General features: G+C 45.7%; 1 protein-coding gene across 4 annotated transcripts in view; it reads right to left on the bottom strand.

Annotated features, from left to right (window-relative positions):
* LOC147256709 (voltage-dependent calcium channel subunit alpha-2/delta-3-like) overlaps positions 1-13012 on the bottom strand; it is a 103163-nt gene that overhangs the window by 42361 nt on the left and 47790 nt on the right. For all 4 annotated transcript variants that reach the window (XM_086214930.1, XM_086214928.1, XM_086214929.1 and 1 more), the window contains 4 exons: positions 12397-12471; positions 10333-10422; positions 9673-9786; positions 3461-3539 (listed from right to left, as the gene is read on the bottom strand). In XM_086214930.1, coding sequence (XP_086071056.1) covers positions 3461-3539; positions 9673-9786; positions 10333-10422; positions 12397-12471 — 358 coding nt within the window. The remainder of the gene's footprint in view (positions 1-3460; positions 3540-9672; positions 9787-10332; positions 10423-12396; positions 12472-13012) is intronic.

Here is a 13012-nt window from a genome sequence, read left to right as displayed (position 1 = left end):
AGACCTGCTGAATGCTAGTGAGCTCAGCTGTGTAGCATACCTAAGAGCGGGGGTCAAAGCGAAGTAAAATCTGGTCAACTGGACGTAAGTTTATCTTGAAGACGTTTCACCTCTCATCCGAGAGGCTTCTTCAGTTCTAGTGAAGAGTGTGGAAACTCCAGCTTATAAACCTATGTGGGAGTGGTCAGTGCTATTGTGGTGGAAACGACCCTCCCGAGACTCACCTGGCCTCCCCAAACGACAGTCGTTGTGCGGTGTCAGGGAGTTTCAGGGGTGGTCGTTAGGGAGTTTCACCGACCACTCAGATGCTAATGGGCTGTGCTGGCAGCAGCCGTTCCACATGGGTCTTTCAGCTGAGCTCTTTGGGGAAGTTTTGGCCCAACATAGAAGAGCCAACTCTGGAGGACAGGACTCAGCGGTTTTCCTCCACCTCAAGGAGGAAAGCCACTCCTTCCAGGACGACCATGTCCAAATACTCGACAGAGAGGACAGATGGTTTGAAAGAGGAGTTAAAGAAGCCATCCACGTCAGGATAGAGAAACCATCTTTGAACAGAGGAGGTGGACTGCGACATTTCCTTTCTCCTATTTACAACCAAGTCCTTTCAAAACTTCCCCAAAGAGCTCAGCTGAAAGACCCATGTGGAACGGCTGCTGCCAGCACAGCCCATTAGCATCTGAGCGGTCGGTGAAACTCCCTAACGACCACCCCTGAAACTCCCTGACACCGCACAACGACTGTCGTTTGGGGAGGCCAGGTGAGTCTCGGGAGGGTCGTTTCCACCACAATAGCACTGACCACTCCCACATAGGTTTATAAGCTGGAGTTTCCACACTCTTCACTAGAGCTGAAGAAGCCTCTCGGATGAGAGGTGAAACGTCTTCAAGATAAACTTACGTCCAGTTGACCAGATTTTACTTCGCTTCGATCTACGATGACCTGGATGAATGAGAACCTACACAGATAAGAGCGGGGGTGTTCCTTCAACAGGTTGAGATTGCCTACTCTCTTTGTTGCCCCTCAGACCCAACAGAGAGAGACACACATTTCTGTCTCTCTCCTAAAATCAGGACTGCAGCACTCCTTCCTGAGCCGTCGCTTCCATTTTATCTTGATAACAAAGCAGAGAATTTACATGTGGGATGTAGGACAGCAGGTAGCAGATATTTGCTTGATGAAGTTGGAACAGCTACAGAATTCACTCTTGAAAGCAAACCAGCAGGAGTTTGTGAATGGGTAAGCGATATGTAAATGTTATGGAAAAACGATCTCATTTCACCCAAATGTGAAGCCATTTCCTATGATGGTAATGCCGCCATTATGATGCTAATGTTCATGTGCAGAAGGGAATATACAGTTATCTCAGCAGGGGATGGGGGGGGGGGGCAGAAGAATTGGGACAGCAGTAAGACACAGGGAGGGGATAAGAAGTGGCATTGTGACCACGGGGAAGTGGAGGGACCACCACATTTCTACCCATCCGTAAAAACAGCAAGTTGCATCCATCACCAAGAGGGACTCAAGAGGAAAATCATAGCTGGAGGAAACAGATTTTAGGGTCATCGCTACCGGCAAAAACCTTTATTCAACAGGGAGAAAGAAGCCAGAGGAGTCTAGACACACACTGATCTCAAGTATGAGGGATTCCACATATCTGCTCGATATCGTAGCGTGGTATCGATCACTGATCCTGACACAGGACCCTAAAGATCATATTTCATAGAAGAATACTCCAAGCGTTACGAGATTACTGTGGTAGGACGCACGTACGCCCTTAACTCTGCATAACTTAGCCTGCAAATGAACCGTGACATGTTTCTCCTTTTATTATCCTCAGAAACATCCAGATCCAGCTATTGTTCCACAGGATCTCACACACACACACACGCACGCACACGCACGCACACACACACCTGACACAAACGAGCTGCCTGAGTGTAACTGCATCGTTCATCACGATGGAGAGTGAAGAGCGAGAGTCCCTCTGGAGGGCTAAAGGTGTCCTTCGGCCTGAGCCATCGGGGGCCGCAAGATGAACTGGACTGAAGTGCTTTCAGTGACACGGTCCACCTGTCGTACATACAGATGAGGAGGGTCTGCTCAGGATGATGGTATAAATACATTTTGAGGGACCTTGGTTTACAAGGATACTCAACAAGATGTCCAGATTCCCAATATAATGGATGAGGAGAGGACAAAGAATGTCACCACCTGAGCATTAGCTAGTAGCCTTAAGAAGCTAGCCTGTTCTACCACGTAACAGCCATCCAAACCAGCGGACTAACTCGAGCTTGTGACCAAAGGTGATGTTGCCACGTTGGCGTTCTTAAAGCAGTTGCATCCTCAACGAAGGAAGTGACTGGTTCTTCCATTTAGAGTTTGCATGTTCTCCCTCCAGGTGCTGCAGCTTCCTCCTGTCTGCCAAACGCACTGGGATGTTGTGAATGTTGAACAGCTATCTGTCTCTGTTTGCCTGGCTGAGGTGTACCCTCCTCTCCTCCGCCCCAGCTGGGACTGGCTCCAGCTTTTCATGACCCAAAAGGATAAGACCCACGGGGTTGGATGGACGGGAACTAAAGAATGACCCCTAAACCATGAATACTCGATTCTGACGAGCACACAAAAGTACATCCACAGACTTCTCTCCTGTATGTTTGAGGCGTCTATTTAAAGGAAGTAGCAGGAGAATTCTACATGTTTAAATGTTGTACAGAGAGAGTTGCCTACATGGTGCTAGTTATAGTACACAATATTTGACACAATATATATTTGACATTGTGTTTACATTCATGGAAGTGAGTCACATGGGTCACATGGTCCCCGCTCACACCTTTAGACCAACAGGATCTGCTATCTGTTATCATCCAAGCAGAACTGCTGACGCCCTTGTCCCTTCATATATAAACATTCTCTCTCTGTGTCTCTCTCACACACACACACACACACACACACACACACACACACACACACACACACACACACACACACACACACCCGACGTGACCCATGGCTCGCCAGTCTTATCTACGTCAGCTTTAGGAAATGGAGCCACACTGTCTGTGTCAGCCACCTCTCTGCTAAATATAGAACCTGAGGGAACGTGTGCTACACGCTGAGACAACAATGACCTCACAGCACAGCTGTAGAGGAGTGTATCGCCTAGGGAGTTCAGACTTTATGCTCAAAGGATGATGTAAGGTGACACACACTGACTTGCCCATTTATTAGGGACGCCTATGGAACTGGAATCTGCTGCTTCTAGGTTGTAATACATGCTAACACAGATTAGCATCACCAAACACATGTCGATGCAACTCTATACAGTACACATGCTTGCCAAACACCCCCCGCAACTCTTCCGGTTCACTCTGGCTCACCACACACCAATTCACAGCAATTTGCAGCGACTTGCTCTGCGAAAATAAGGTGAAAAAGTACAGCTTGTGCTGTAAGATCCCACCTTTGTTAGCACATGCCATCCACTTCAGATTCTCTGCGAAGGCAGACTCTCGACCAATCAGGTACGGGAAGATACGGACCTGAAGAAAGAAGGCAGATAGCATCCGTCAGTCAGTGTAATCACATTGTGATAGGGCCCACCACAGCAGGCTGTAGAAGATAACACCCTCAAAGACAGATGGAGGGCTCACGCTTTATCTGCCACTGATTAGCAGCCCCAGCTCCCTGTATGATACAGCTGATTCCAGGTCCATCTTTTAGATTCCACTTAAAGTGTAAATACATCAAATCATAACATGAACTCAAGACAATAAATAACCACTTACTAACTAATAGACAACAAGTTTAGAACAGGTGAATATTTTGAGTTGAAAAAGGCCAATGAAGGATGGACAGTGTGTGAATCTTCAAAATACTCTGCTGTCAGTCCTGGGTTGGCTCTCACAGCAGTCGTGGTCGTCAGGTTGGTCTTTTGTGTGTCAGAGAGAGAGAGAGAGAGCGAGAGAAGAAGTATTGCCAGATTGGACCAGATGTAACCCTCTGGGGGCGCAGCTGCTGTATGGCTCCAAAACCTGCATTTCTCACTGCCTCCCTGTACCCTGACAACACGTGTGTGCTGTACTGTGTGTGTGTGAGTGTGTGTCTGTATGTGGGTTGGTGTATGCATGAGTTCAATCTTGGATAATTTCACTCAACAGAAGGGCGAGGAAAAGCAAAATTATTCATAACTGATAGCACGATAGATATAAAAAGATTTTTATTTCTTACAAAACGGCCCTATCAGTTGTTTGTCATCGTTACTGCCATGCGTCGTACACAGTTTACTCTACTGACAGTGGTGAATATCGCAGCTTTAGCCAACAAAGACATAAACCATCGACCATAGCAGCTTGAACACAACACTGTATTGACACGCGCTGAAGTCAGAGCCTAAAACTGTGGATAAGCTCAGCACCATGTGAGCCACTGGTCTCACTGTCAGAATCAGATCATACGGTTTGATAACCTGACCTAAGTTTACCTGTGTTAAGCCTGCTTCCTCTCAGCAGAGCAGACGACAACAGACACCAATGCAGACATTTAGCTGGCGCTGATGTGCTCCATGAGGAAAAGCGCTGCACTCCTGCTGACCATGATCCCTCTCTGTTCAGCCGTTTGAATGACATCACCGGAGTGATAGTGCATATGCTGATAACCGCTCCAGGGCTCAGGGTTAGAGGTGTTTCACCGGCGTTTTCTGTTTGTGGCTGATGTGTTTGCCGTCACCGGCAGTAACAAGACAGAGGTCAAACTAAAGGAGATGTGTTATTAAATATGAAAGAGCCTCACCGCTGAGTTAAGTACAGATGAGGCCAGAGCAGTCGGGGCTGGAGCCGCAGCATGCAATCTTCAACCTACCTGACTGCACAACTTGGACACAGAGAGGAATACGAGTCCAGATACATGCCAGAGCACAACCACGCACACATGGAGATGTTCACACGCACAGACACAGACAAGTGTAACACATGTTCCCAAGCATGTTCACACTCGCACACACTTCCCTCATTTAAAATACAAGGCAAGAGTACATTTGTTCAGCCTCCTCAATTATACACCAACCACTTCAGCCCATCCTTTATTCAGCTCCCCTGTGTGTTTTCTACTGCGAGTATGATTTAAACTACTTATGTAAGGTTACATGCGTTTTAATGCACTTAACACACCGTCATGCAAAGGCAGAGTGTCTTGCTGGTGGTAGCAGACAAACTCACCGGCCCACTGCGGGTCCTGAAGCTGATTTCAGGTCAGCTTCAGGTTCAAAAACACAAGATTTAGAGAGTCACTGGCGAAGGGTAATGACGGCAACACGACATGGAGGAAAGGTTTTTCAGATGGACTGATGGATATAATACAATTACCATAAAACTAACTGGCAAGGCCTAAAAAAATTAAAATACCAAGTTTGTATTTGAATGTGGCATGTCACGTTTTTTCATCCTTGTGTGATGAAGATAATGCAGCTTTATAAACATCAAAGACAGATTAACAATAATGGGGAAGCATAAAAGGCAGGAACAAAGCTGGTGTAGCTTTGATTGGTCTCAGACACTCAGCGTCGCGATCATTCATGGTCGTCAGTCAGCTTCTTAACTCCTCCCAGCAAAGAGACGCTATTTCACGCCGTGTCTTGCTGGTGGTAGCAGACTAACTCACAGGCCCACTGCTGATTCGTGTTTCACTGCCACTTTCTCATCAGCAAGCAGGATGACAAAAAACTACTAACTACCGCAACTTCAAGTTGGTGATGTATTTATTCGTTGTTGTTTTTTTACATTTTCATTTATTTATTTAATTTCAGCCATTTTTCATTGATCGTAAATATCAATCAGAATGATTTTGTGTGGGTCTTTGCTTGCTGACTTCTTTCATGCTCTTTAAAGTTGGCACCAGATGTAATTTTGTCGCTCACAAATCTTTTCAGACACCTTTTGCGTCTAACCAGGTTCCTCATCGTGACGTTGGACTTTGTGCTATCATTACTACACGAGTTCTGGCAACATATCAGGAACTGTTATTTTCTCATGACCTTAAAAAAAACTTCAGTAATATTCTGTTTGATTCGTATTCTGATATTTTCAGGACTAAAATCAAGCACCTGTGAGGTGCATAATGGTACCTGTGCTTGTAATGAAGATGAATAAGGCTGATTGTTGGCTGAGGGAGTGACTGAGAGTCACCTGATCTCAGAGTGCTGCTGCGGCGCCCGCTGTCGCCTCAGGACCCAGACACGCAGAGGCGGTGCTCATACTGCACCTAACCTTCCTAACTGGGCCGAGAGAATTCTCAGAAGACAGTTTCTCCATTTGCTGATTCCCAGGCTAAAGCTTTCACTCTCGCATGGAAGAGACACTGACCCAAGGACGAACTCTCACATTTCACACTGAAAGCAGGATGGAGACTGTCACTGTTTATGAAGGCTCACACACAGTATCACCAGTTTCGGCCATTCTCCTGGCCCTTTCACGTTCTGCACCTGGTGAGAATGGGCCTGAGCCCAGGAGTTCCCCTGCAGACTGAGGAGCAGAGAGGGACGTCACCCCTCCGCAAGTGGGACAATAGGAACAATACTGGCAGAGGATGAACACCGGAGCCTTGTGAAGAACCGTCAAATGGCGGTGACAGATAAGGTACGGGCGCCACAAAACAGTACACGAGCTGGCATGGACAGAGACGTGCGTCCTGAGGGTGAGGGAGGGCCATCATACATGAAGGATGAGTCATGCTCCAGCTGCACCTCGCCTCTGTGTGACGACACCCACCCACCACCAGTGCAGATGTGTGGAGATCTGGTGGACTCATCTACGCAGCCAGTTTGGAGCATTGCACCCGGAATCAGGTCTCCGTATCCATTTCATAACAGACACTAAACGCACCACCAGGGTTTCTGTTCCAGCTGATATCAGTCACAGCTCTGCGGCATTCATCCCAAAATGTGCTTCGCCATATCTTTCTCCCGACCCTCACGTCTGTGCTCACTCTCCTGGCCATGTTTGTTGAACTGCTGCAGCGCTGGGCGTCACAGTTCAACCACGAAGGTCTTCCTGACATCCTGCCGTCTGCGTGACTGAATGTGAATGTGTGGGTGTCACCATCAGGGTTTGAGGGGTGTGGCAGGGCCCCTGAACAAGCAGCTAACTCAGCATTTTGCGGCAAAGTTCCATCATGTGATCTAGCATAAACATGGCACCACTCTTGAAGGAGCGGACTCATGTAAGGGTCCGGCTTGGCCCTGGTCAGGAGGACATTTCAGCCTGAAGTTCACCACCTCCAGACAGCCTGGTAACACCTGGAAGTCCTGCCCGTCCCTTAAACACTAACTGAGTTTCTTCATGGATTCCAGATATGGATCATCAGCAAAGAGATGCTTGAGTTGCTTTGATATGGCTCCTCCTCCTTCTGTGACAGCAGGGAACAAAGTCCTGGAGGCTTCAATAAGCCAGCATGGTCTTGGATGTCTGCTGAAGCACGGACGTCCTTCTTCATGACACAGCATCTTACAAGTTACAGGTGTTTTAAACCTTTCACCAGTAGATGCTGACGTTCATGGAGAAGCTTTCTTGAAGGTCTACATGCTGAATTCAAATTAAATGAAAATGTATATTTGAAATGAATGCCATTTCCATACAGATGTCAAAGTGACTTATTAACGTTAATTTTTCCTAAGAATTTGAAGATACAAGGTTGAGACTGTACAGTGTAGAAGCTGCTCAGCTGGTTGGAAGGAAGCCATTAAAACCAGCAGCAGAGGAGAGACTGGCTGGAGTGACAGAGACTGACGACTTCCATTATCAGCGGGGCTTCTTCTAAATGGAACTGTCTAGCAGCCTTGTTCTCTCTCTCTCTCTCTCTCTCTCTCTCTCTCTCTCTGCTCCTCAGCCTTGAGGCAGGGGTGAGAAGTGGGTAGGGGGCTTTGCAGCTTCACCAGGGACCACCAGATCCACAGAATATGATGCACGGTGCAGAATCGACGTGGAAAACAAATCCGACATTAATATTTATTTCATATCATAGAAGAGGTTAGAGACAGAAAAATGTATTCATGCGACCCAGGACTGTCATCAACACGTGTGAGACTGCCAGTCTTCAGATTCTCTAGTATTTGTCCTCAAGACAGACCTGAGGCGCTGCAAAGTGTATTTGTGCTCACGCAGCCACATCACTTTTTGTGAGATATTCACATACATCAAGTATGAAAGTAGGTGGGATGCATGAAGTACTGGCAGTTGTACTTGGATCAGCCTGTCAGAGAAAGTAACCTTGCAGGACGGCAGACAGACGGTTCGGCTGTCAGAGACAGGGGCCGTGCTCTACTCTGTTCAAGGGTCTGAGAGGACCCCTTATTGGGCCCAGTCCAGACCACACTTGTCAAAAACTTCTCAGACCTGTTACTTTGCAACGCCACACCCTGGGATGCAGACTGGCCAGTCACAGCACAGCATAGAACAGGTCGTGACAGAGGTCCACACTCTCACACCGTCACTTCCTCGACTTTGATGCAATCGGTTCAGATTTTTCTTCATTTTCAAGCTAGTTTTGAGGACTTTTAGCTAGTTAGGGTTAAATTGTCTGCCTGTGGTAGCTTTAATAGTGACACTCGTTACCTGCAGAGGTTGGAAGATGGTTTTTTCCCTTTGTGAAACTGAAATCAAACCCTGAAAAGTGTCAGCTGTGGAAAACGCTGTGTGGCCGTGCTCAAATCCAGGTGAAGCCGAAGATCTGCAGGCTCAGCTTGGTCTGCTCCAAGGCAATAATTACTTTTGAGGAGCACACACTGCTGATATATTGTGAACATTCCTACTCTAGTTAGCTAACGCTAGCTCGTAGGCCCACTAATGACCATGAGCGTCGCTACTCTGCAGGAACACTGCTGCTCCCCAATGTTGCCACTGTCAGCTGATGCTTCACTCTGACTCTGATTCAGCTTCTCTCTTACTTAACGAGAGTTTGTTACTAAGTCGGCTTGACGTCCTGACTTTATCCTTCACATGTATATTGTAGACCCTTCCCTCTGAAATGATCCAGTTGTCTAACGATCATTTCCACATGAACAGAGAAACAACAATTTATTGTCGCACACAGATCTATAATACGACCTGTCCAGGGTGAACCCCGCCTCACACCTGAAGTCTGATGGGATAGGCTCCTGCCCCCCGCAACCCTTAACAGGATAAGTGAATGGATGGATGGATGGGTGGATGGTTGGATGGATGGATGGGTGGATGGTTGGATGGATGGATGGGTGGATGGATGGTTGGATGGATGGATGGGTGGATGGATGGTTGGATGGATGGATGGGTGGATGGATGGTTGGATGGATGGATGGATGGATGAATGGTCAACTAAAATAAAAAATGGTAAACCCATTGCATGACACCTCTGTTTTGATTCTCTGTTTTGTGACTTGGTTTCTATTCACTTTTGCAATATTCTTTAGTCGGGATAAAAATGCACTGCTGGTATTCTGATCAAAGTCTCACCACACCCCAGTATTTTTGGTTGAACCCTAAATCTTGTATTTGGAGCTACTTCCAGTACAGTGCAGCGCTGCTCGTGCTGGTTTCAGGTCGTGATGTTGTAAACGAGGTGAAATGGGAAAGAATGAGAGTTCAACTGGCTGGGAACACAAGTGTGGAGTCGTGTGCTGCTAAGCTGCGAGTAAAGATTCACTACCTTCCTCTCTGGCCAGTTGTGCTTGGCAAAGATGGCATCATACGTATCCACGGCTCCATCTGTCACCAACATAATGGCCTGGCTGCACTCGCTGCCCCTACCAGTCTCATTGAACTGGAGGGAGAAGGGGGGGACACTTCAGGTGAAGCACAAAATAAATAAAGTTCTCTTCCATTGGAATACAAATTAAACAAATTGAAGACACTTTCTTCAGTTCATATAGTTCATTGATATGGGAGCAGATCTTTCCAGGACTTACCTGCGTGTCATGGAAGCTAACTGCTGCAACATCATGTTAATGGAATAATAACAGCATGCTGTCACACACACACACGGGGCGTCGCCCGGGATACCACATTATCAGCCTAATAAAGAAGAGCAATTCACATCTGACACATTTTACATCACTCGATACACTAAAACCATGTGGGGAATCTATCAACTGATGGTATGTACGTGTGTATTTGTGTGCATGTGTGTTTGATTAATTGATTCTTCATAATGAGGAGATGGAACCCAGTAACCTGAGTCATCGAGTGTCTTGTTTACTCATTTTTCCTATGATTAAATTTATTTGGCTATTAATTACAGCGTGCTAATTAATTTTGTGTATCAAAGTGTGTGGTGTGTGGTGTGTGTGTGTGTGTGTCTATTACTTACATCACTGAGAAGGCTGAAGGCCTCAGTTAGAGCTATGTCCAACATACCGATGCCTTGAGCGAACAGCTTGTCCAGGTGCTCCCGGAAATGCTGAAAGAATCAAGTTTAGGTGGGAAAGTTACTGTCATGGTGACGAGGGGAGAGGGAGACGAAACTAGAACCAACAGGTCCTGCAGAGAATGCATGAATGCTCACAGACCGCGAGCCTTTTCCAATGAGGACAGCACAGGCAGACAGAAGACACATTCATCTACGTTTTTCAAATATTTATGAGTGTTGAACTGGAGGACTGACAGGAAGTCCTCAAAGTCGTTCCGGTTTAACTTGTCTAGCGTGGGAGTGATGACTCTCAGGTAGAATCAAAGAGCCAAAAATCAAACATAGAATTACAGTGTTTCTCCATTCATTTCAATCATAAGGAGAAAAATCTGTAAAGTCCGCACGTTTTGAAAGTAGAAAGGATGTAAGTATTACAGATATTTGAAAAGTAAAGACAAATAATGCATTCACATCATAACAAAGAAGTTGCAACAATCAGAGGTCAAAAGCAGTGACAATGAAAGGAGTCGTGGCAAAAAACAAAAAACTGTAAAGATAATGGTTATAATGGTTTCAACGACTCACAACACAAACAACCCATGTATAATTTCACTGCTCGCTCCAGTGTGCCTGCACCTGTGTGTGACCACGACACAATCGACTTCAGCTCTCTGCCAAATTAATTACGAGTGCGATGTACAGTCGTCACCAGCCTGACAGATCCTGTGTGGTTGTCAAAAGCCTCGTGAGGTAAAAAGCTTGTGCTGCATTCATGTGGATGAAAAGGTTAATCGCTCCAACGGAAGGCTGCTCCCTGCAGCACAGCAAACTTTACCTGCTGCATTTGGGTATGAATGTGAGTCTCAGCACAGCGGGCGATGTTCAATCTGTGGCTCAGCAGTACACTGAAGTGGTGTGCTTCATGCGTGCGCGTGTGTGTGTGTCTCCACAACCTTTTGTGCAGCACTACAAGCCTCTGAAATGTACATTGCACATTAAATGCTACAGAGACCTTTTGTACTTGAAAATGATCACAGCAGTCAAATTAATGAAGCCTTGCAACAGGGAAGTAAAGATGAATGAACAAAATTACCATGAATTCCAGCTTGCTAAAGGCTTCAGTTCTGATTTTTATGTCCCATCAGTTGTCTGAACATGGTGGCAGATGAATGCATCAAGGGAAAAGGAGGAAATCCGTTGTTTCTTTAAGTGATATTGCAGGTAGCCGAGGCCTAAGCCAAGCTTCCAACAAGAGCAGCGCTCAAATATGAGGTTGATAATACAGAACAAAATCTGATTAGTAAGATTCTGGCTTGGAAGACGAAGATTCCACTGATGCTTTCCTATAGTCCAATTTATTGAGAAAGGAAAAAGCATCCAGATAAATGGGTTTGAAAATGTGCATGTAGAGAGACTTCCTTAAGATACAACCTAGAGATGGGAAGTTTTTCTTCCAATCAAAGTTTGACTATGTTTAGTTGGAGTGAACATGAGTCAACAGCGATCGCCAGTAGAGCTCTGATAAGATGATTCATCCTGGCAAAGACTAAATGAAGAGCAGAAACTCTTTAATCCAGTGGAACTAAAAAAAAAAGGAATGTGTGCCAGTGAGGACCAGGGCATAAATGATTAAATAAATATAAAAGAATTGGTGAAAACACCAAACTGACACTATTAGTCTACATTTGTCTCAGGCAGATAGGAGGATTGTCAGCTCAAGTTTTGGTTCCATCAAGATCACTTTTTTATGAACAATTTCCTCAAAGTAAAATTGACTGATCAGCTGTTTTGAAAGTGAAAAACTGGAATATCAGCTAAAATACTGCAGAGAAAACTAGAAAGCTCCCAGGCCTCTGGAGTTGGAGTCCAATAAACATGCCTGGAACCAAACTAAGACCAACTCTGAAACCCAAAATCACTTTTTGCAAATATAGTCTTTGTGTCTTTTCTGCCGAGGTTTGAGCCTCGGCCACAAAGTGAATCAAGGATGCAAACAATGAGGAGGTAAAGAATCACTGAACTCACATCTTTGTTGGTGACATCAGCCTGGACCAGAGTTCCATTCAGGCACGGCTCCACATAATGCAACTCCTCGTTGTACTGAAATGATACAAAAGGAACCATGAAAGTCATCACGATAATCACTTTTAATGTGCCACATTTGTAGAAATGTTTCATTTAGAATATCTAATATACTTTCAATAGGTGAACATGTTGGAAGCTTCACTCATCTCGACAAAAAACACTCACATACGGAAACTGCACACCGAATACACAGTGTACCAGGCGCCTGGCGCGCCTGCCACTCTGCGATAATACTCACCATTTAATGCATGACTATGAATTAGACTTCAAAGTCCATGAAAGAGAATGGGAGTGTGTTCTTCCAAAGCCAGCCATTTTGCCCTAATCTGTGTATACGCAAACGCATCTACGTGAGAGTGTGTAGTGTCTCACCATGGGACTTCTCATGTGTGCACGTAATTTGTTAACTCACCACAGATGCTTCAGTTATAATCTTAACATAAAAGGACGTTAGCGGTTCTATCAGTGTATCAACAGCAGGAGTTCTCCCAGAAGGGGCCCTCCAGGGGGCCACCAGATAGAAATGGCAATAGCAATTTGAAATAGAATATTTTAG

The sequence above is a fragment of the Aulostomus chinensis genome, chromosome 9 (genome assembly GCF_037954235.1).
Source record: "Aulostomus chinensis isolate RoL2024-O1b breed Wild chromosome 9, RoL_Achi_v1.0, whole genome shotgun sequence".
NCBI classification, from domain to species: domain Eukaryota; kingdom Metazoa; phylum Chordata; class Actinopteri; order Syngnathiformes; family Aulostomidae; genus Aulostomus; species Aulostomus chinensis.
The sequence above is the reverse complement of the archived record's forward strand: the minus strand, read 5'-3'. Positions and strand labels throughout refer to the sequence as shown.